The 24,570-nt window shown below is 44.1% G+C and overlaps 1 protein-coding gene across 6 annotated transcripts in view; it reads left to right on the top strand.

Annotated features, from left to right (window-relative positions):
- TCAF2 (TRPM8 channel associated factor 2) overlaps nt 1–12,692 on the top strand; it is a 40,127-nt gene extending 27,435 nt beyond the window's left edge. For 5 of the 6 annotated variants that reach the window (XM_053255519.1, XM_053255522.1, XM_053255518.1 and 2 more), the window contains 5 exons: nt 1,193–1,287; nt 2,782–2,995; nt 6,544–6,783; nt 8,439–8,776; nt 12,419–12,692. In XM_053255519.1, the coding sequence (XP_053111494.1) occupies nt 1,193–1,287; nt 2,782–2,995; nt 6,544–6,783; nt 8,439–8,776; nt 12,419–12,673 (1,142 nt within the window). In that variant the 3' untranslated portion in view covers nt 12,674–12,692. The remainder of the gene's footprint in view (nt 1–1,192; nt 1,288–2,781; nt 2,996–6,543; nt 6,784–8,438; nt 8,777–12,418) is intronic. The other variant, XM_053255523.1, reaches the window with a different exon arrangement.
- Nucleotides 12,693–24,570: the final 11,878 nt, after the last annotated feature.

Genomic DNA, 24,570 nt, shown 5'->3' with positions numbered 1-24,570 from the left:
TCAGACATAAGCAAAGAGGCTTCTGGGAGTCCGCTGAAGAGCAGTGCTAGCAACAATACATAGAATAAATGAGAGAGGGTACAGTATAGTTGCCAAGAGTGTGAGCCAGGAAGTATCTAGTTCAAACACTGCATCAGCCATGTGCTACTTAAGCTGATCTAGCCTTACATATTTATTTACTTGACATGTTTGTATACTGCCCAAAATGCAAGTCTCTTCAAGGCTGTGTATACTTCTTCTCCAGCACTGGTGTGCTGAAATCCCATGATTTTAAGAAAGACAGACAAGAGCATGACTGTCCCTTCACAGTGCGGCTACTCTATGTCCCTCTTTTAATTGTTCTCTTAATGCTGCATTGGTGCTAGCTACAGTAGAAAAACAAAAAGGAAGGTAACTCTACGATGCATATAGAACGAGGAAGCTGCTAAGTGGTGTAGGAGCCGCAGGACTACTATAAATGGGTGATTTTTCAGTAGGGCTGCCTGTGGTTTCACCTTTCAGCATTGATCAGAGTGGAGACAAGAAGCAGATTGAAGAAGCTGCATATGAAGTTGTTTGAATTGCAAGTCAAGCCTGTGGAGCCATGTAAATAAAGTTTTCCATAGCAGTAACTACAGGCCTGTAGGGTCAACTACAGGTTTCTGAGGATCTCCAGACAGGAGACTTATGGTACAGCAGATTTCCCCAAGATAAAAGAAGTGCCCCTTTCCAAACAAAAGCCTGTAGTCATGAATCCTCCTGAATTACCAAGAATTAGGAGAGCAGAGGATAGGATGGGTTAGAAATTTGGGGCTCAACTCTGTGGAATCTTCAAAACATTTGTGGACCTGACATACATTGCCAAGTAGTAATGCTTTCTGGGGGTGCTGAGAGTCCATGGCTTCAAACAAGATTTCTGACGTGATGAAATCACCTAGGGGGCTGCCAGATATCCCTGATATCCATGATATCCCTGAGCCATTTTGGAAGGGCGGTATAAAAATCAAATGAATGAAATTACAGAGCCAACTTCTGGCCAGGGAGGGCCAGACAGCTGCCTGGAGCCCAAGGAACCTGAGACGGCTGCCCAGTGCTCTTCCACAGTAGAATAGGGCACTAGGGTGAGTCCTTGGAGAGGCCCAGGGCCCAGCTTAAGTGTACCTGTCACTACTACAGAAGCTTCACACTCATGGTCTTTCTTGTGTATCTGCAGGAGGCATTGCATGGCGGAGCACTGGCCTTTACCTGCCTGATGGAAGAACAGCCCACATCTCCTTTTCCGGTGCTGTATCTGGGACTGATCTGCAGGTGATATCCGCTAACATGGTTGTTTTTTTGCTTCCAGAGCTGCCCTTTTGAGTGATTTTGATAACCCTTTTCTCAAACTTTGCCAGGAGGTGTTGGTGATGTAAAACAGCTTTCATTGACAGCAACCACTTCTGGACAGAATTAGCCTGGCTACAGTTCTCTGTGTCATGATAGCATCTGGATTGTACTACTGTAATGTGTTATATGTGGAATGTCTTTGAAGACTACTTGGAAATTTCAGCTGGTACAAAAAAAAAAGTGTTTGCTGAAAACAGTAGGGAGCTCCAGAGTATAAAACTGGAAGTGCTGTTTCTGACCTTGAGAGGCCTTCAGGGTTTGGGAACTGGATATATAAAAGACTGTTTACTCTTACATGCAGCTGCCTGATCATTAAGAGCTTTTTCAAAAATCCTTCTCCAGGTGGCCCCATCTTCAGAACAGAAGTTGGAGTGTAGAATCCAAGGGAGGAGTTGTGGTATGCAAGGCAGTGGAGTGGAATCGGGAATATTAATAATATAATGAAATAGATATTATGTATATAGGAAGATGCTGAAAGGCATAATCTCATACTGCATCGGAGGAGGCAATGGCAAACCCCTCCTGTATTCCACCAAAGAAAGCCACAGAGCTCTGTGGTCGCCAGGAGTCAAAATCAACTCGATGGCACACTTTACCTTACAGAGAGGCAAGTGCAGACTGCTTTTCAGTGGTGCTGCTGGCTGTTTGTTTGCCTGCCTCTACACCAGGACTGGAATACAAGTAACTAAAGCCCCATTCCAAAGCTGGCCTGGATCAAGGAATAGATTTACCAAAACAACACAGGTACCAACTGGGGATAGGGCCTTCTGTGTTGGGGTGCCCTGGATGTGTAACTCTTTTCCTGGAAATGACTGCCTATCTCCAACTTCACTAAATTTATTTCACTGTCCTTTCAGTACATTGTAATGTTTGTTGTTAAGTGTGTCTCTACGGGTATATTGTTGGTTCTTTAATCTGGGTTTAGATTGCTATTTATTGCTTTATACTTCTAAGGCTTTGGGTATTTTTGAGAGGGTAAATTTTGATAGGTGTGCTTATGACTTTTAAATGTTTTGTTTTAATTTGGAGGCCATCTTGGGAGTCTAATTGTAAAGTTGGAGTAAAAATAACCTAAATAAATTGGGGCTGAACTGAACATGAATTGATTTTGCTTGACATGGGGTGGGGTAGTGACATTTTGGAGACCAAATGGGGAGGGAGAGCAACTTGGAAGGTGAGGCTTTCTTTCTTTCTTTTTTTAAGTTAAGGAACTTCTTTGCTTTAAAGTATTTTTTTCACTACGAGCTTGTGTGGCTCTTAGCATGGCTTCCTAGTTTACCTTATGGAATGTCTGTGCTTCAGATCCACTTCAACTTATAGCTGCTGAGTCACATTGCTATCTGGCAGAAGTCAAGCCGAGGTCAATCTTAACTCTTGCTTATCTTGGGAACCCTAAATTGCATTTATGTTGTACAGGTACAAATTGGATGCCATTCTGATGACTTGACTGCTGCAAAGGAGCTGAAACGTGCCCCTGTGGTTGTGCGCAAGTTCCAGGTCTCCAGCCAAAAACAATCCATCTCTTGCCTTTGGGGAGGTCTCATTTACACCTTGGTGCCAGCAGGAAGTCGACTGGGTAGAGTGTCCATTACCGTCGCAGGAGGAGTGAGAGCTCCTTATTTCAAACTTGGTAGGCAAGCCATCTAAGTGTGTTTCCCAGATATTAATGTGGTCCGACAGTAGTCATTTCAATGTTTTGTTTTTGTGAAGGGTGTGATAAAATGGGATGTGTGTGCACCCAGATACACATGGTAAGGGAAACTCCAGGCAGCTTGAAATTAGGGAAGTGCATGAAATGCAATTCGAAGTGCAATTTGCCACACATTCCTGGCACCTTTTAAAGCAGAGGAGCGCAGATGCATCCTGCTCCTCCGCCACTTCCTGTATCAGCAGTGTTCCCCCCCCCCACCTCCCCAGCCACTATCATGTGCTGGTGGTACTCTCCCCAGTTGCTTTTGTGTGATGCCAGCACATGAGGGCAGCTGAAGAGTGTCCTGCTGGTGTGTGATGATAGCGGGGGGCGGGGGAGAGCACTGCTGATACAGGAAGTGGTGGCAAGTGGTGGAGGAGCAGGTATCCACCTGCTCTCCTCTGTTCTAAAGGTGCCAGGGATGTGCTGCGAATTGTGATTTGTGCACATCCCTAATTGAAATTTCGAGTCACTAGATCTCCACAAGGAACATTACTTATTTTTCCTCACCCTGTTTCCTCACTTTCCTACAAAATTTGTACTTCCCAGATGCCACCAACAAAGGATTTATAGGGTTTTTCCAGCTAAACACTTCTGGGCATCTACACTCCTCTTTATTTCCAAAGATTGCATAGTCTACAATTCCCCTTGGCCACATATTTGGTTCCAGGGAGCCATATCTTTGAACAGAGATAGACTGGCTTTTGCAGGACTTGAGACGGAGCCCGCTGATAGCCAAGCAATCACAGCCAAGGAGGTCTGCTGAGTGCTTAAGCCCCACTCCGTATCTGAAAGCTAGCAGGAGTTTGAAGGGGGAGAGCCCTGGCTTGGATCTCCATAGATCCAGATTAGCCCTCTGTCTTCTCTGCTGGTGGGTTAAACGGGAGTAAATTCCAGGTGGTGATGTTACAGAGCTCTGGTTCTGGTTACCCACTTGAGGAGTCCAAATCTTCACCCCATACCACACGGCAAGAGTCTGGAATCTTGGAATCTGCAGGTTTTCTGCTTGTCAGAATTTGGTTTTTTGGGGAGTGTGAGAGTGTTGATCTTGGAGCAGCAGCTCCCAACCCAAGCCTCTCATGGATCAAGCTTCCATGGAAACAGATAAGTGGAGTTCCACGCAGGCAGTGAAGTGGATCATTCATAAGAACAGAGGGTTTCTTGAGAGCATTGACATTCTGAGGAGGAAGAATTGAGGAATACAAATTACACACACACACACACACACACACACACACACACACACACACACACACAGTATCTCATTGTGGTTGAAAGACTAAGGGGAAGTGTGGGTGCAAGGCGGCTAAGTGGTAAGAAAGCACAATGTGTGAGAGTGTAGAGCGTGGTTCTGCTTCTGTGACTCAGAAGTTAAATCAGGTATTCATTCAGATACGTAAAAGCACAGAAATCATAATTTAGGTATTTGAGTGAATTTGGAAGTGCCCTCTCTTTTCTAAAACTGAATTTTTATTCTAGAATCATATTTATATTCTGACGGAGACTGACTAACTTCATAATTTTTTATGAAACTAACTTCATAAATTTTGCTCTGTGCAGCATGTGTCAACAAGAAGTGTGGTCTCATGAGTGTCTCTCTCTGCTTAGACAGATAAATGAGCCTCCTCCCTTAGGAGAATAGTGTTCATTACAGAGACCCACCCAGCCCAAAAGCCCAGTGCGACACAGAGCCGTGTGTGTGTAACTTATGATAACTGAAGCTTCTGTCTCTTCATCTTGACATGATGGTAGCTGGAAAATTCCATCTCTTAAAAGCACTCAGTACTCCTACAGTATAACAGTCAATTTTGGAGAAGTGTTCATTGGGGCCTAATTTGCTGAAGCCCTTGAAATTAAGTCTTCAGTTATGCCATTCTGGTATTCAGTATAGCAAAATGCTGCTAATCCTAGTGCACATCAACATCCTGAACTGTAGAGGCCCTTCAGTTTTGGAATCGCATTGATTGATTGATTGTTAAATTTATATACCGCCTTTCATTAAAGCAATCCCAAGGCGGTTTACAGCAAAAAATTTAAACACAAGATGGTAAAAAAGACACAATTAAAATATTAAGTGAAAAAAATAGTAAACAAATCTGATTAAAAATTTAAAACAAAGGCATAAAAGCAGTACAGACTATAAAGAGCAGCAGCAGAGAATCAAATAAATGCCTGGGCAAAAAGCCAAGATTTTACACTTTTCCTAAAAGCTGTGATGGAGACTGAGGAGCGAATAGCCACCGGGAGAGCATTCCAGAGTCTGGGGGCAGCAACAGAGAAGGCCCTGTCCCGCGCACATGACAACCGAGCCTCCCTCATTGTCTGCACCCAGAGCAGAGCCCCCTCAGATGACCTCGTCAAGTGGGCAGCAACCCTTGGGAGCAGGCGGTCCCTCAGGTTTCCTGGGCCCAAACCGTTAAGGGCTTTAAAGGTCAAAAACAGCACCTTGAATTGGACCCGGAAACAAACTGGTAGCCAGTGCAGCTCTTTCAAAATGGGTGTGATGTGCTCCCACCAGGCAGCTCCGGATAAAATCCTAGCTGCCACATTTTGCACTAGCTACAGTTTCTGGATGTTCTTCAAGGGCAGCCCCATGTCGAGTGCGTTACAGTAATCCAGCTGTGTCGTGACTAAGGCATGGGTAACTGTGGCCAGATCTGCCTTCTCGAGAAAGCTAGCCAAAGCCGTGCAAAGGCACCCCTGGCCACCGCCTCCATCTGAGCTTCCAAAAGCAGAGCTGGGTCCAGTAATACCCCCAAGCTGCGTACTTGCTCCTTCAAGGGGAGTGCAACCCCATCCAGAACCGGTAAAATCTCCTCATCCTGATTGGCTCTCCTACTGACCAATAGTACCTCCGTCTTATCCGGATTCAATTTCAGTCTGTTAGCCCACATCCAACCCATCACGGCCTCCAGCCCCCGATTCAGGACATCCACCGCCTCCCTAGGATCAGATGACAAGGAGAGATAGAGCTGAGTGTCATCCGCATATTGCTGACAACTCAGTCCAAGTCCCCAGATGACTGGTTTCATGTAGATGTTAAACAGCATGGGGGACAAGACCGAACCCTGCAGGACCCCATAGGCCAATGGCCACGGAGCCGAGCAGTAGTCCCCCAGCACCACCTTCTGGACCCTCCCTCCAAGAAAGGACCAGAACCACTGCAATGCAGTACCTCCGATTCCCATACTCGATCCAGCAGAACCAACAGGGACGCACTCCTCCTGTCTAGTTCTCAACATATCCAACATATGGATTTGTTTGGTGACTGGAACCTCAGAGCTGGCATCTGAATTGCACTGCAGGTGTTCTAAGGATGGATTTTTTCCTGTCTATTTAATATATTAAAACTCATATCTTGTCCTAGATAATTAAGATATTTTTCTATTATTTCTCAAGAGAATTTCTTGGTAGTGGTGGGGCTGCATTTGAGTAGGGGAACTGAAAATCTAGGACAAATGTATGGTAACCCACCTGTTTTACTGCAGGAGAAACATGCAAATGTCAGTGGAAGGCAAGCATCCGCCATTACCCTGGTCCCTGGGCAGAATTAGCCACTGACAACCTCATCCTGACTGTGCCTTCTGATAACATCCGCCATATTGAAAACCCAGAGCCTCTACTGATCCTCTGGGACCAGATCATGCAGGCTATAGCTGAGCTGGCAGCAGCACCTAGAATATTCCCAAGGCCTGAAAGAATTGTAACTGATGTTCAGATTTCAGCAGGTGAGTCTGTAGCTATGATATAGTCCCCCTCTTAGAGTCCTGATTTTGTAAAGTACTCTGTAGAATCAGGGCTTTTGTTGAGCAAAGTGCTCAAAAGGAAATCTCTTGGAACACCCATCACAGGAAGCTGATCTGCATGATACCACTTACAGGTCTATGAAAAAGTATTTGGAAAATCTAATAAATTTTTTTTAAGGTTTGAGGGAAAATATTTCAATGGCACCCATACATGGCCATGATTATTACTATATTATATTGTTGTGATCCCTCTTGTCCTGCCCTGTTTACTGTTACATATTGCCCATGGTACAAAAAGCAACCATTCACCTGGTTTGTGGTTTCAGAGTATGTTTTTGTATAGCATGAGGTTGTGCAACTGATATGTTGCAACTGATGGCAGGCGTGAACAATTGCACATATTTTCATGAGATTAAAAAATGGAAGTGCTACTGAAGTAAAGATAAAAGATCAACAGAGGAGAGCCAGGAGACAGCCATTTGGGAATAGTTACTACTCTGTAAACAAATTTGCTTCTCGTTGGACACGTTATGAAAGGCTTTGATTTTTTTGAACAACAATTACTTGCCCCACCCTCTCCCATGTTACTAGCCTGCCTGTCCTCAAATACAAGGTAGGGGTGGAGAGGAACGGCATCTGTAAACTTTCCTTGCCTGCTGACCAGGAGGTGCTACTTGGTCACCACAGGTGAGTATCTAAAGCTGGCTTAGCACCATGAATCAACACTGTGCTTATCTGAGCTTCAGTGAAGACTTTGGAGTCCAGTGTGAACTTGCAGAGCAGACAGTATAAAATCAGAAATGAAATTTTTCTCTTAATAAGTTACTACAATTACGACTACATTAATTACTACTGTTAAGACAGTTATTAGGCTTGTTCCCAGATGATCACTTCCTCCCCCTCCTACCTTGCTTTCCCCCCTATGATCACTAAACAGGAGCATGCACAGCTCCTAAACTAGGATAGGATGCTTGTTCTACCCTAATAACAATCAGGTGAATGAGCCTATTGCCTTGCTAGTGCGGTATGTGAACAGAGTGCTGGCTTAAGCCCAGGGAGTCCCAGGTTGAAAGCTGTGCTTAGCATTAATTCACTGGTGATCTTGAGCCAGACACTATTAGGTAGCCTCGCCCAGCTCAAAACAAACAAATGGATCATAGAACAAATCAATCCAAAATTTTCACTCGAGGTACAAATGACCAGGCTCAAACTATCATACTTTGGACACATTATGTGAAGATCCAGCTCCCTTGAGAAGTCTCTAATGCTGGGGAAAGTTGAAGGAAAGAGAAGATGACCAGCAGCAAGGCGGATGGACTCAATTATGACAGCACTACTGGGAGACCTTAAAGGTCAAGTTGAAGACAGACCATCCTGGAAAGAATCTATCTATGTGGTCATTAAGAGTCGACACCAACTTGACGACAATCAGTCAATCAATCAATCAATCAAACCCAGCTCACAGGGTTGTGGTAAGGATAAAATGGGAGCAGAGGCAGAAACCATGTATGCTGCCCTGAGTTCTTTGGAGAAAAGGTGAAATAAAGATATAAACTATCTAGTATAAAATTGTGACTACTTTAGCCTATTCTCCTGTTGATATACAATGCCAAGCCTCATACATCTCTTACTTCCAGGCTGGATGCATGCTGGCTACCCCATTATGGGCCATCTGGACTCAGTGGAGGCGATGGTGAGTGTGGAACACATGCGAGCCACTGGTCTGTGGGGTCCTATCCATGAACTAGGACATAACCAGCAGCGGGAAGGCTGGGAATTCCCCCCTCACACCACAGAGGCCACCTGCAACCTCTGGTCCGTCTATGTGCATGAAAAGGTGCTGGGAATCCCCCGAGAAAAGGCTCACCCCGAACTGAAGCAAGAGTGCCGAAAGGAAAGAGTACGAGCATACCTGCAGAAAGGGGCTCAGCTGAAGGACTGGAGTGTGTGGACTGCCCTGGAAACCTACCTCCAGGTAAGGAAAGAGGAAAGCTCTTGCTTCTAATACATTGCCTGTTTGACAGGTAAGTGCTTTCATGCACCTTTGTATCTCGCGATAAAAATGTGCTAAGCAGAGATTTGCCACTGGGGTCAAGTCACAGGAATTGTCTTGTCAGTTTAGGGAAATGGTAACCTTCTGCAGCTAGTTTTCTTTTGGTATCTCAAGCTTTTAGCACTGTTATAGAGGCACAGCTCTGTGTGCAAAGGAATGGCAGCATTCTATGCTGTAACCTAGATTTCTGAGCTATGAAATGCTAAATTCTGCAACCTGAATGAGTTATGCAATTTATGTTGGCTGACATGCCAGGCAGGCTGCCAAGGGCAGAGCAAGAACTCCATCCTTGCAAGCAGCCAGGAAACGAACAACAGGCAAGGCCTACTGTGCAGTGCTGAGTGGTGGGTGGAGAGAGAGGAGGAAGTGGGGTTTTTTGCTTCTCTCTCCTCTCTGCAAAAGCCTGTTTGCCTCCAGGAATGTTTGTGAGGGCTACTTAATCACTGACTGATGGGTGATGAGATTTGGACAATCTGCTGCCAACAGCTCTAGATTATCCTAGATGGTCCTCATCCTGGAGGAAGTTGCCACTGATAAATGAAGCAAAGACACACATTTCCCAGAGTCTCAGAGGAAGGTGTGGATAGAGTCACCCATCCTTCTCTGGAAGGGGTGTGTGTGTGAAGCCCCTCTTTTCCCTCTCACACAACACTAGAACCAGGGGTCACTCCATGAAATTGATTACTAGGAGGTCTAGGACCAACAAACGGAAGTACTTTTTCACACAACGCGTGATCCACTTGTGGAACTCTCTGCCACAGGATGTGGTGACAGCCAACAACCTGGATGGCTTTAAGAGGGGTTTGGATGACTTCATGGAGGAGAGGTCTATCAATGGCTACTAGTCAAAGGGCTGTGGGCCATCTCCAGCCTCAAAGGCAAGATGCCTCTGAGTACCAGTTGCAGGGGAGTAATGGCAGGAGAGAGGGCACGCCCTCAACTCCTGTCTGTGGCTTCCAGTGGCATCTGGTGGGCCACTGTGCGAAATAGGATGCTGGACTAGATGGGCCTTGGGCCTGATCCAGCAGGGCTGTTCTTATGTTCTTATGTAAGCCAGAGAGTAAAAAGAGCAAGCATTCTGATAGCGTGGGTAGACAATGGAGGATTTCTAAAGAGAGGGCCTTTCAGCCAAGGCAGAAAGATGTAGCATCTCAGGATGCAGGCTTTGGTCTCTCTGATGTACCCTGTTACTACCTAAGAATAAGAACATAAGGCAAACCTTACACAGTCAGGGCCTGCCAAGGCATCTCTGTTTTCCATAGTTAGGGTTGTCATATTCTGGCTCTCCAAATCTGGGTATCCTAATTTGCATATTTAAATTGGCTTGCAAATTTGCATATTAAGCAAATCAACCGCTGCATTTTCCAGTTGACCTGTATTTACTCTGGATATCTACCAACAATAGCTGGGGAAAATATCTTTGCCTGACTATTCTCCTTGACATATTAACAGCAGCAATCAACCAAAAAAAAAAAAATTCCACAGGTTTTTAATTAAGGCTGCAATTCTGTACACACTTATTTGAGAGAAGATCTGTTTGAAATCAACAGTGCTTGCTTCTAAGTAGACATACATGGAACGTAAAGCCAAAGTCCTTACATGACCATACACATCCTAGTAGGCAGGCAGTGATTTACACAAAAACCAAGCTATCCTCTCAACTGCCTGATAGAGATCCCCTGCTGATTTAAAAAAATGAAGGCAACATTCCTCAGGGGATTACTGTCCTGAAAGCCACACAGAAGCAGCTGGGCATGGGCAGACGGGAGCAGGCTGCTTTCTCAGCTCTCCTAGCCAGCTGCAGAGGCGATCAGGAGCCACCAGTAAAATCCAGGCAAACCCAACTGCACATTTAAAATCAGGGTAAAATATGGGTGAATTCAGCAGCTGGGTGGAGGAGCCAAAATTTGGGGGCTACCCGAAATTTTGGGCAACACAGCAACCCTGCCCACAGTGACCAACAGTCATTCAGCCTGGAGCCATTTCCCACAGATGCCTCTGTGAAGCCCACAAGCAGAAGGTGAAGGCATGGCCCCCTCCCCTGCAACTGATCTTGAGTCATCCTGTTTCTCAACCTGGAGGTAGCCTATAGCCATCAAGGCCTGTAGCCAATGATAGACCTGCCCCCACCATTAATTTCCCCTCTTAAAGCCATCCAGGCTGGTGGCCGTCACCACATCCTGTGGCAGAGAATTCCTTAGAGTAATTATATGCTGTATGGAAAAGTACTGCCTTTTTGTTGGTCCTAAATTTCATGGCAATCAGTTTTGTGGGATCACTTTGCCATTTTGGTGCCCACTCAACTATTTTAGAGAGAACTGTTTAGAGCCCTTCACAATCTCTTCTGGATTTCACTACCCTAAATAGTTTAGTGTCATCTGCAAATCTGGCTGCTTCACTGCACAGTCCTGGTCATCTATCCTGGTTAAATGATAGTTAACCAGAGTGGTTTGACCAGGATTGCTCTAAAATCAGTGTTCACAAATCAGCTCCATTGGGCTCATTAATCATGATTAACTTTTAAACCAGGATCTTTGTGATTGTGTGAATCCAGCCTATGCTTGATATTTAGCAGGCTTTGATCATGGGCATTTAATGGTATTTTATATTGATTTATAACAGTATTTGACTGTGTATAATGTATCTTAACAGTGAAGTCTTTCACACAACCAATTTTCTTGGGCCGGGAAGGGCTGGGAGCAAGGCAGGAGCTTGTCTGTCTTTCTCCCACACGATCTGGAGACTGACTCCACTGCTTGCTCAGGGTGCGGTGTGGTGAGGGAGAGGTGGGAGGTCAAACACCTGGCCTCCAGGAAGCCTAGAATGCATCGCACAAGTAGTGCAGTGAATTGAGGACCTTGCTCCTGTCAGGCTGTTCCTTCCACCCAACTCTATGGATGCTCGGGCTGCCAGCAGCTGGAGCATCCACATGATTGGGTGGTGAGGGAGGAGGGTGTGCACGCGGCCTTCTCCTTCACCTTTAGCCCAGGTTTAAGTCCCAGGCTATCCAGCTGAGGACTGCTGGGATCAAGACTGATCCCAGTGGTTCTTTACCTAGGTAGGATTGTGCTAGCCGGGGTAGAGCTGGTCATGACAATGAACTCTTTATCTGATATGGTTGACAGCCTCCTAAATGTAGTAAATTTTGACATTAAGCCCCAAACAGAAGTGTTGTCAAGTCCAAAGCGCATTCAGATTTTGAGGCATACGGAGATAGAAAGTTTGGATATAGCAAGTCGGGTATGGACCAAGCCACTGGTCCGTTTAGTTCAATACGGTCTACAGTGGATGGCCGTGGCTCTCCAGGGTTTCAGGCAGGAATCTTTCCCAGCCCTACCTGAAGATACTTGGGGACCTTCTGCATACAAAATAGGTGCTCTGCCACTGAGCTATGGCCCCGTCCTTAATTTAATTCTATTTTGAATTAAAATTTGAATGACAAAATTGGCAATTTGGCCAGATTTTAAATATTTGTGAAGACGTGTTTGAGCTCAGATTGGCGTGATCATAGTGTTCAAGGTTGGGGGGAATAATGGTTTAACTCTTGCCCTCATTTTCCTTCAGCTTCAGGAAGGCTTTGGCTGGGAGCCCTTTATTCGCCTATTTTCAGACTACAGACAAATGCCCAGTGTCCCCAAGGACAACTCTTCCAAGATGAACCTCTGGGCCCAGAAGTTATCTCATGATGTGAACAAGAATCTGGCTCCTTTCTTTGAATCCTGGGGTTGGCCTATCAAGGAAGACATCTCCTCAGAACTGGCATCCTTACCTACCTGGGAACAGAACCCAATAAAGCAATACAGACTTGTTGAAAAATAAATCCTAAACAGTCCCAGCATTCAGCCTGATTATACTGCCTCAAGATATTCCATAGTTGGCATGGTGACAGTGTACATTTTTCTTAACTCCTTGGTGAACTCCTTTCTATAGAGATGTAGGTGTCTGTCTACATGGGGTATTAGTAGTGTAATCTTGAGGGTTATGTTGTACCACTACCTAGGCAATATGTTAACCTTGAGCCTGTGGCAATACCCACCCCTGATGAGATTAATTTCTGCTAAACCTGTCTTTTAGTACAAATGGTAGTCTTAGGGTGGAGCATCCAACCTTAGTTATCTCCAGGAATCACTGTGTCCAATGCATTTCCTAGCTACAGTGGCTGACATCTTGACTGAATTACTTGATGGGAGTCCTGTTGAAATTAAGTAGTCGTTAGAGAGTAACTCCTGAGTAGTACTATTGAGTAACTTAGTTTGGATATCAGCCAAACCCAACAAAAGCAGTTAATATATCTTGTTGATTATAGTTAACACAAGGCCTTCATTGTATCATAGAAGGAAGTGAATTGGACTAAAAGTTTAATCTCCCTAGTGGTTTGTGAAGTTCCACACCCACAGTCATTTAATCAAAGAGGACCAGCCATTTCTGAGCAGGAGAGGATAAACCAGGGAACAGAGGCTCGTCTGGAGCCATGGGAATTCCTCCTACCCAGCTTCTGACTAAGTGGGTAACAGTAGCCCAGCTTCTTAACCCAGGTCTAAATTGAGGTATGACAGAAATACCTGCTGCCTCAGAATTTGGTTGTCTGGGTGATCATACTTGGTTTGTTTGTTTTTTAGTTATTGGGAGCTGGTGTTTACCAAAGCGTTCCGAGGAAAGTGGGGGCAGGCAGAGCAGAGCTGCTGCAGTACTGAGTGCTGTCTCTCCACTGCTCACGCAATGCATTGTGGGTTAGCTTAAAGTCCCAGCTCCTGATTTCAGCTCTGTAGAATGCCATTGCTGCATTTGTGCAAGCTGAAGAGCCAAAAGGAGGCTCTGGTTGTCTGGGAGCAGGAGATAGGATCCTGCCTTCCCTCCAGCCCACCCCCATTTAGTTATGAGAACCGATTTATAATGTTCAACACATGTACAATGTGTGCACACATGTGCAGCTCTCCCTATATGTATAGTTATTCACACATTACATTGAATGGATTAGTATGCTTCCTAGCTTTCCCATGCAGTTGAGGGAACTGCATTTAAAATAAATGCATGTCTAGTCATGCACACAAAAATGTACATGTGTACAGACACCAGAACACATTATTTATTTATTATTTATTTATTTGATTTATATACTGCCCTTCCGCAATGGCTCAGGAAGGTTTACAATATAATGTCTGTTGAGGGGTCTTCAGAATATCTAATCTGCCAGTCCCTGACATTATAACAACTACCCTAATATCCTGTCTTGACCAAGGGTAACCAAGAAACAGAATCTGGAGTAGACTAAGCAGATAAGCTCAGACTTGATTCTTAAGTAGAAGGCACAAAGAACAGGTTTAACTCCCCCTCCAAAGGCACCTCTTTACTTTCTCCCATATCAGTGGGAGTGGCTGCATTATGTTCCTGTGGAGAAAAGTACTAGACACGCTACTTCAGTCAAGGCAAAACTTAACTTCTACCCTGCTATGAACATGCTATCGCTTCATACACATCTTGCCGGTCTCACCTTTCTCTTGCCTTCCCAAATGGTAGCTTCTTCCTAAAGGACTATTTTGCATAGTAAGGTGGGACTTATTGATTGGTCAGAGCCCATATAATCTTAGAACATTTTCTTTTGACAAATATTTTTTTCTGAAGAAGAGCCATCCACACATTCTATAGAAGCAAACATGGTGTTTACAAGTATACTCTCAACAGAAAGCTGTAGTCGTGGCTCTTTACTGAGTGGACTCAGTAAATTGCTATGCTTATTTGCCAACATGTTTGCCCCATTCGCCCATGACATTTTAAAGATTCAATCCTGGTTAGTGATCCTACTTAAATGCTGGTAAATTTCAGCCATTTAACTGGAATGCCCCAGAAATTCCAGGTTCTCGGGCCCCACTCCATGGGAGTGTGTCGGCCTTGCCAACCACGGTTCACTATTTAACCAGGATCTAATCATGTAAATCGTGCAGCTTTAGCAGGTGCTCCATCTGCAATTAATAGCTGGCATGATGAGGAAAATTATTCAACGTCGGAAATGGAAATTAAAAATTTCCCCATCACATCAGCCAGTAACAACTCGCGCATATTTCTTGCTTGTGGCTTGGTCCTATTGCCAGGTGCTTTGTTGCTGGATTGTCAAAGATTGGTTGCAAGAACGTTTATTTATTTCTTTATTCTTAAATTTATACCCCACCTTTCATTAAGAAAATCCCAAGGTGGTTGATATCCACGTGCTTTGCAGGTAGGTGGTCAGATGCAACTGAAGCCAGGGCTCTTGTATTCTCCGGTAGTGGTGTGGAAAAGGGGATTTGGGCACCGTGCCGAAGAAGTGAAAAAAGCTGCACATGCTCAACCTGCCTTTTCTGTTAAAGCTTTTTTTGCGGAGCGGGGGGCGGTTGTCACCCCGGCTACTAAAAGCCAGCTCTACACAAAGTGTTCAGTTGCCTCTCCCTGTAAGATCAAGCAAGAAATGCCACAATACCTTCAAGTCAGGATATTTGTACTTCCACATCTGCCAAGACATCATTTGACACCTCCTGGTTCTCAGCTTAAATGTTTTCTTAAATGGGCAGCTGTGGGACAGCAAAATCACAATATATACTGTGCTTCTTGTTGGGAGTTGTAGTTTTTACCCCCAGTTAATTAGCAGAGCACTAACAAAGCTACCCACTCCAGTTACAGAGTAGAAAGCACTACACCTTTGGAGAGGAAAGACCTAATCCTTAATCTAAAGAACTCCATAATGAATAGGTAGATGGAATAGTAAGTTTCCATCTGCTCTCTAAGCGGAAAGGAAGGGGATCAGATTTTCACAGGAAATACCTGAAGAGTCATATCAGGGGTCATAGGGAAGAGACAAGTAGAACAGCTGGGAAGACCCTGACTCACTATCTCTACTCCCAATGTCCCTAGTGCTTATTAGGATAGTTGGTGCAAAAGGCTGAGGCACTGAGCATGATTTTGCAAATGGTTTCAGCGCTTGCCTGAGTATTTCTTTCGATAATGTTTCTTAATATTAAAGCAGAAGCTTTGGGTTTGATTGAAGTACTCACCAACTTGCATGACAGTGGAGCGTGTCCCTCTTACATCAAATGCATTTTGTCCATTAGAACAGTAAAGAGCATTGAAAGCAGTTATTCACAGGCATTTTCCTCAAATGACACTAAAATCAATGGTTGACATGATGCACAGCAGTATGGAGCTGTAAGACTGCAGCCCGGGGCTGCTGCGGACTTCTAAGGCAGCTCCGCTGCTATTCATAAGCAGTGGTTGTAGCAGCAGTGTTTTTAAAGGTTTCTCCATTGTCGTGAGTGTGGAAAACTGGTAGTGCTGCTTATGGACAGCATCATGGGAGCTGCCTTAAAAGCCTGCAGCAGCCATGAACTGCAGTCTTACATCTCTGGGCAGTTTATGGAGCTGTACATTTTGGGCAGTATAGACATTTGTTCAATAAATAATGCTGTGTATCATGTCAGCCAATATTTGCATTTCCCTGACCATACATGGAATGAAAAAAGCATATTAACCATGCATGCTCAAAATGGCTCTCAACCACATTCATAACTGTAACCGTAAGGTGCATAGCCTCTTGGTGGATGCCTAGAGTGTCATTCAGTTAACACAATCATAAATTGGGCAGGGCACTTGTCTAGGTAACCTAGGTAGAAGGAGGGGAGAATGATTGTGAGCCAGGAGCTGGGGATGATGGCGCTGTCCTTCTCAGTATTGGTCCTACTCAGCTTTTTCAGCCTTTCCAGTAGGCTTATGAGATGACCCAGAATTCTGTGTGTGTGTCTGTGTCCCTGCCACCCCATCAACTCTGCAACGCCTAGACCAATATGAACCAAATTGGGTACAGTTGTAGGGACACCTCAACTGTGTAATTTGTGATGATGTCATCCACATCATTTCAAGATGGTGAACGCATAAACTCCCCCCCCCTTTATACTTTTTATTCAGTTTTCACAACACAAATAGTACAAACACTCACAAACACACAGAATAAAGACTTCCATCTCATCAATGGAACAAGTGTTGTTAACAATAACCGCATCTTGCCTATAGATTAAACATTCTCTCCCCAGTAGTTCATATAGAAAACAACTTTGGGGTGTGTTTGAAACATTTGTTGTTAGCCCTCAAAAGCCTAACAGAAATCCATTTTGTGATGTACTTTTAGATAGACAAGAAGAGGGTCCCATTCTTTTTTAAATTCTTCAAATTTATTTCTTAGTAGTGATGTTAATTTTGCCATTTCTGCCAATTCTAGTACTTTAAGAATCCAGTCCTCTTTAGACGGGCATTGACTGTCTTTCCATTTGCGCGCAAATGTCAGTCTTGCTGCCGCTGTCAAGTACATGAAGAGGGTCCAATATTTCCTCGGGAGAGCATTGTTATCAATAACTAATAGTATTGATTCTGGACTCTTGGGAAAAGTCATTTTAAATATTTTTAAAAGCTCGTTATATATTAAGTCCCAATAACCTCTCGATTTATTGCATGTCCACCATAAACATAAATAGGAACCCTTTTCTTTCTTACATTTCCAACATTTATTTGACATATTCTTGTAGATTATGGCCAGCTTTTTGGGCGTAAGATGCCATCTGTACATCATTTTCAAAATATTTTCCTTTAGATTAGAACAAGTTATATAGTTAGACTCGTTATATAGTTCTTTTGCTGTTCAACTCTTAGTTTCCAAGCCAGATATTTTCCCTGTTTGTTTGCCTGTTCAAAAGATTTCTGTTTTAAAATTTTTAGATTTCTTTCCATCTCCTCCACCATCAACATGGAGTATTTCTGTTTTAATACCTTTAGGTGTTGAATTAAAGTTTGATCACCTTTTTCCCCAATCATTTCCCCTTCCAAATCTTTAATTTGGATCTGGATTAAATCCTTATTCTCTTGTTTCTTTCCCCCCCAATATACATTTTGTTGAATAAAAAAACCCCTCATCACCGCCTTACTTGCGTCCCATATATCTTCATTTGTAGATCGTCCTTTAAATTTATCCCAAAATATTCTCTAAGTTTTTGTAAACCTACTTTCACAACTTTAGATTGATTCAAAAGGGACTCATTTAATTTCCATTGATAATTTTTCTTTATTCCAATTTTCCACTTTAATTCTATGGGATTATGGTCAGAAAATATTCTTGGCAATATATCAATATCTTTAATTGTTATCAACACATCTACATTGGCCCAAATCATGTCTATTCTCGTATGTGTCTTGTGTCTATCTGAAAAGAAAGTATACTCCCTCGCATCTGAGTTTTTAATTCTCCATATGTCATGTAAGCCAAAATGCTCAACCATGTTAAAAAAAGCTCTTGGTAATTTCCCATCATTTTTCCTCAGGTCTGTTGTATCTCTGTCAGCCTGCGTTGAGACAATTCCATTAAAGTCTCCCATTAATATAATCCGTTGCCTATCTATCTCTGTTAGTTGTTTTTCCAGTTTTCTATAGAATTCTGTTTTTGCCTCATTGGGGGCATATATGCCCACTACTATGTATTTTAAATCTCCAACCTTTATCCCATCAACTCTGCAATGCCTAGACCAATATGAAACAAATTGGGTACAGTTGTAGGGACACCTCAACTGTGTAATTTGTGATGATGTCATCCACATCATTTCAAGATGGTGAACGCATAAACTTTTGAGGTGCAAGTGGGCTAACTTATGAACCATTTAACCGATTTGAGCCAAATTTGCTACAGCTGTAGGGACACATAGGGATGCCCTAATGGTGTGGTGTGTGGCCAGGCCCTTCCTTGCTGCCGCCCTTCCTTGACTGGGACCTTCCTTGCTGCCGCTGCCATGGCCATGACTGCTCATTCCCCTCAGGCTGCTGACAGGCTTGTGCCTGTCCCTCGTCCTTCCTTCTTTCTCTCTTTCTGTCCCTTATTTTTTCCTTTTTCTCTCTCCTCCACTCACTCTTCTCCACTGTCTTTCTTTTCTTTCCCTTCCTTCCTTCATTAACCCTTTTAACGTTGTGATTCTCTTTTACTTAGCAGGGGGAGAGTAACTGGCCCTATCCACCCCCAGCACAGTATCTTCAATGACTGTTGCTGGTGTGTATCTTATGTTTCTTTTTAGATTGTGAGCCCTTTGGGGACAGGGATCCATCTTATTTATTTATTATTTCTCTGTGTAAACCGCCCTGAGCCATTTTTGGAAGGGCGGTCTAGAAATCAAACAAACAAACAAACCTTGTTCATCTTGTTTCCTCATCCAAAAGCTTGTTAAAACTTGGCTTTTTATCCAGGCTTTTACATAATCGTTTTTACTGCTGATTCTGTGTGTTTTTACCTGTTGTATTGTTTTTATGCTTGTATTTTATAGATTTTAAATTTGGTTTGTTTTTATATTTTTTAGCTTAATATTTTTATTGTCTTTTTATTGTATGTTTTAACTTTTGTAAACCGCCTTGGGGTTGTCTTTTAATGAAAGGCGGTATATAAATACAACAATCAATCAATCAATCAATCAATCCAGTTCACACAATGGCAGCCTCCTTCTCCTGAAGGGGTTCTTTCCTCCACGACCCCTCTCTTTGCAGACCCCTATCCCCAGAGACCTCCCCACCCTCACCCATGTGTGCTGAGTACCATGTGCACTGAGTTTCAAGATTTAACATGCAGCTTTCATGTATATCCCACTTCTCTTCCATATTGCAACTCAAGGGGCTATACATAGGGCTCCAATGAGGTCTCCCTTCCAAATGCCAGCCAAACACACAGTCCTACTTAACTTCAGAAAAGGTGCTATATCATGTACTTTCAGAGCATGCTATATATCCACAAAGTAGTACAGGCACTGACCTGGTGAGTGAGGCGTAGCCTGCCAGAGCACTTTGGATTGATATTGATTTTTGCAACATATCAAGCCTCCTTAAAACATCTTATTGTGTTTTCTGTTAACCCTGTTAAGCCATATTTGGAGTTCTCAAACTGAACTTTGACTATATATGTGGTGGCTGTCAAACCTTTCATAATCAGCATTTATTAAACAAGCACATCAGCTGAGAGGGACAGTTTTGATACACCAGTTGTTGTTATAACACAGGTTGCTATTAATGATAAGCCTGGGATAAGCACCTTCAGTGAGGTCAGTAGATTTGCAAAGCTAAGAATGTCTTTGTTCAGCAACATACTTGCAAAATAACAACCATGGGCCTGTCTCAGTTAATACAAGGCCCTACCCATGTAGCAGGTCACACTCTGGATCCGGTGTTCATTGGTCAGGATGTAAGTGATCTGGGAGTGGAGGAGCTTATTACTACTCGCTTGTCATGGTCAGATCATTATCTAGTGACATTTAGGTTTTTTGTGGTCTCTGACCTTTGCAGGGGTGGGGGATCTATTAAGATGATCTGCCCCTGGAGGCTCATGGATCAAGGGGATTTCCAGATAGCTGTCAGGGGGTTTCTCATTGCCAGAGCTGGTGACTCTGTTGAAGTTCTGGTTGACCTCTGGTATGTAGGGAAGCCAGGTGGTAGATACAGTTGCTCATAAGCATCCTCTCCAGCTTAGCAGAGTCCGGCCAGCTCCCTGGTTCTCTGGGGAGCTTAGGATGATGAAGCAGCTTGGACAACATCAAAAGCAGCATTGGAAGAAGATTTGTAAAGAATCCAACAGGACATGGACTAGAGCCCATTTTAGGGACTATATTTTAGGGACTACGTGGTGGTGGCGTCAAAGAAAATGCAGCAGAGCTGTTTTGAGTGACTAGAGCTTTGTTACATCCTGCTCCCCAGGTTTCTGGTGATGAGTTCTCAACTGTCCACTATGACCTGTTTGCTTGTATATGTATGGTCATGGACTCCAAGAATTGTGCAGTGTCTAGAGCAGACCTGCTCAACTTAGGCCCCCCCAGTAGTTTTTGGACTACAACTCCCATGATCCCTAGCCACACTGGCCAATAGCCAGGATTATGAAAGTTATAGGCCAACATCTGCAGGAGGGCCAAAGTTGAGCAGCCCTGGTCTAGAGACCTTGCCTCAAGCGCCCTCTTGTCCAGTCATTCTGGCTAGCTTTCAGCTTATGGAGCTTGATTCTGTGGACAAGATCCTAGGTAGCATGAAGGCTACCAAAGGAGGGATAGTTTGGTGGTTGGAGTCTTTTATTAATGCTTCATTGAGGGAGGGCAAGTTTCCATCTGCTCTAAAAGAGGCAGTCATTAGACCTATATTGAAAAAACCCTCTTGTGATACTTCCAATTTTAACAACTACTGGCCGGTCCTAATCTACCCTTCTTGGGCAAGGTGATAGAGTTCTGGCCTTCTGGTCCACCTTTCTGAGTTGGGGCTGTAGGAGAGTTGGTCTTGTGGTGGCAAGCATGAATTGTCCCCTTTACTGAGCAGGGTCCACCCCAGTGTGCATTTAAATGGGAGACTACATGTGAGCACTGTAAGATCTTCCCCTTAGGACAGGCATCCCCAAACTGCGGCCCTCCAGATGTTGCTGAACTACAATTCCCATCATCCCAGCCACAATAAATTGTAGCTGGGCATGATGGGAATTGTAGTTCAGCAACATCTGGAGGGCCGCAGTTTGGGGATGCCTGCCTTAGGAGATGGGGCCCCTCTGAGAAGACCACCTGCATGCTTGCATGCAGAAGGTCTCAAGTTCCCTTCCTGGCATCTCCAAGATACTAGACTGAGAGAGACTCCTACCTGCAACCTTAGAGAAGCCACTGCTAGTCTGTGTAGACAATACTGAGCTAGATGGACCAATGGTCTGACTCAGTATATGGCAGCTTCCTATGTTGTTCCTATGTCAGTATTGGACTGGTACTGGTCCTACTTGGAGGGTCAAGTCTAGAAGGTGTACTGGGGGACTGTTGCTCATATCCATGACCATTGGCCTGTGGGGTCCCATAGGGCTCAATTTTGTCCCCCATATTGTTTAACATCTACATGAAACCACTGGGGGAGATTATCCAGAGAGCTGGGCTTCAGTGTCAACAATATGCAGACAACACCCAGCTCTATCTTACTATGACATCTGATCCGAGGGAGGCAGAGGAGGTTCTGCCCAGGTCTGCCTATGTGGTTGCTCCTCTTCTATGACTATATTTTTTAGTTGTAAACAGTTAGTTTAGATACTTGTTAGGCTGTGTGCCTTTAAAGCTGCCCATACTATGGGACCCTAATTCCAATCTGCCTGAAACTTGAACCCTGAGGGGGTAGTATAGCACTTGAAAATATTGTGCTAGTTGGATGAAAAACACAGAAGTCAGATGCAACAGAAGAAAGTAAATGTAATGGAAAACTAAAATGAACAAGAATATCAAACATGGATGAAATAATAATGGCTTACATACTGCACAGAGATCTACAACTCTAACAGAGAGATAAGCTTGCACCTTTCCCAATGGAAGTACTGTCATAACTTCATTTTCACACTCCTTAGTAGGGATGTGCAGTCATGTTGGCCCAACAAGAATGTTAGACCCAGTATCCCCCCTGTAAGACACTATCAGAAGGACTTCACAGGGGAGTCCTGACGGTCACAACCTCTGACTAAAATCCCTCCTGTTGTGTCTAACCTCCTTTGTAGTTCTTCTGACATTCCTATCGAGCCAAAGGAAGGCTACTTTTCAGGGACTGCAGTATGGAAATCCTGTGAAAGGGGGAGCAAGACAAACCCCGATGGGGGATCTTCAGGCCCTGTGGGTCCCCCATGGGGGTTTGCCCTTTCCTCAGATATCCAGCATGCAGCCCTTCAAAAGGAGATTGTCATTCATGGGACTGGGATGTTACTTCTTAGTCCCGTGATGTCCCAGTCACATGAATGGTGACCTGTTTCTCTTCTGCCTGCAGCCAGCAGAGAAGTGGGGTGTCATTTGTCAGGGAATTAAAATGTATGAGGAAAGAATCCCTTTATCTTTTAAATCCCATGCCCACAAATGTCACCCTTCTTCTCTGCTGGCCATGACTAGCAGATAACCAGGCTGCCATTCATGGTATTGGGATATAACATCCCGAATCTGTGAATGTCCATCCCATTTTGAAGGGCTGTCTGCTGGAAATCTGGGGATGAGGGGAGTGAGGCAAAACCTCACAGGGGACCCACAGGGTCAGAAAGTCCCCTGTGGATGTGGCCTCACTCCCCCTTTCCCCAGATTTCCAACATGCAGTCCCTCAAAAGCATCCCCCCTGCCAAGTCAGAGGAAAATTTGGCAGCAAAGCTGCTTTTCAGTGTCTGCGTTCTGAAAATCTGGACAAGAGGGGAGCAAGGCAATCCCCCATGGGGGACTCATAAGGTCCAGCAGGTTCTCCATGGGCATTTTGCCTCATTCCCCTCTTACCCAGATTTCCAGAATGTAGTCTTCAAAAGCAGGTTCCATGAGAGCTGTCTGGAAATCATAGAGGATTTCCCTTCAACTTTGCAGTTGGGCTGGTTTTAAAGGGATGCATGCTGGAAATCCAAGGGAGGAGGGCAACCCCCACCCGGGGTGTGTGTGTCCTCTGATCCTATTGGTTGGAGTGGGGGGTGGGGTTACCCCACTCTCAGCTTCTCCCATTTCCAGGATAGAGCTGGCAAACCTCTGACAGAATGTTGGGGAAAATGGGAATTCTAACCCAATCTGACTGACTGGGGGAGGCCCTATTGGCCCTCCCAACAATGTCCCTGTCGAGTCTGGACAGATTGGATTTAACATTTTACCCCACACACAGGCCTATTGCCTAGTAGCCACACAGCAGCCCTCCCTCAGCAAGCAGTGTGGGCATGCTTGATGCTTCATTGCAGGAGTGAGCCATCCTTTCCCTTAGAGCTGCAAATTGCTGCACAGGGTGGAAGCCACTGAAAGTACATGTGATTTTAATGAAGAACTAAATGAATGAACTTTTAAAGAACAAAAACAAAGGGGTTTACTAAATGAAAACAATTCTTTCACACCCCTACTAGTACTGTATGGTATTTCATCGGACTTTTCTTCAGTCATCCAGTCTTGTCAGAGCCCGTTATAACTTGGCTTTGAGTTTATTTTCCTTGAATTATTTAGTATTATCCATCAGTGTTCACATACCCTCCCACACCATGGCATATAATTCAGCTTTGTTTTTGTTTTTACTCAGATACTGGCATTATCTTTATAGCAAGAGAATCATGATTGCAAGAACAAGGGCTTGTTCGCATTCATTTGAAAGGGGTTCATACAGGAAAACTTCCTGATCGGTTAAGTCTTTTGTGTACAGTGCAAATACTTCCTTCAGTTAAATCTGTGATGGAAGGAGCTTGACAGGGGACAGGCAGGAATAGCCAGCTGAGTTTTTCATAGAGTTAGAAGATACAGTTGCTGAGGCTTCATTTTAACAGGGGTTTTCCTTTCTCTTTCTGCAGTTCTGGACATATTAATGCAATAAATCATGGTTTCCAGCCTATAAATGTTTCCATACCTATAAATGGCTAAGGCCATAAGAGTCGGAAATAAGGAAAAGCTTAAATAGGATTACAGGGTTATAAATTTATGACATGTATTTTCCCCATAGTTGTGACATATGATTGACAGAAATAATTCCCACCCCATTGCATTCCCCTCCCCACTAGTGGCTGGCAGTGTATAAAGGCAACAAGACTGAGCCAATGTTCACCAGAAAATCCAAAGAGGAACTGTTGGTTCCTCAGACAAGGTAAGACTAATGCTTTGTCCTCACCAACATTTTCATAAGGCTTTATGGATGTACTATACAAGTACAAATGGCAGCTGAATGTGGTGGGGACTTTTTTC

The sequence above is a fragment of the Hemicordylus capensis genome, chromosome 5, assembly GCF_027244095.1.
Source record: "Hemicordylus capensis ecotype Gifberg chromosome 5, rHemCap1.1.pri, whole genome shotgun sequence".
Classification (NCBI taxonomy): domain Eukaryota; kingdom Metazoa; phylum Chordata; class Lepidosauria; order Squamata; family Cordylidae; genus Hemicordylus; species Hemicordylus capensis.
Note: the sequence above shows the minus strand (reverse complement) of the source record. Positions and strands in the feature narration are given on the sequence as shown.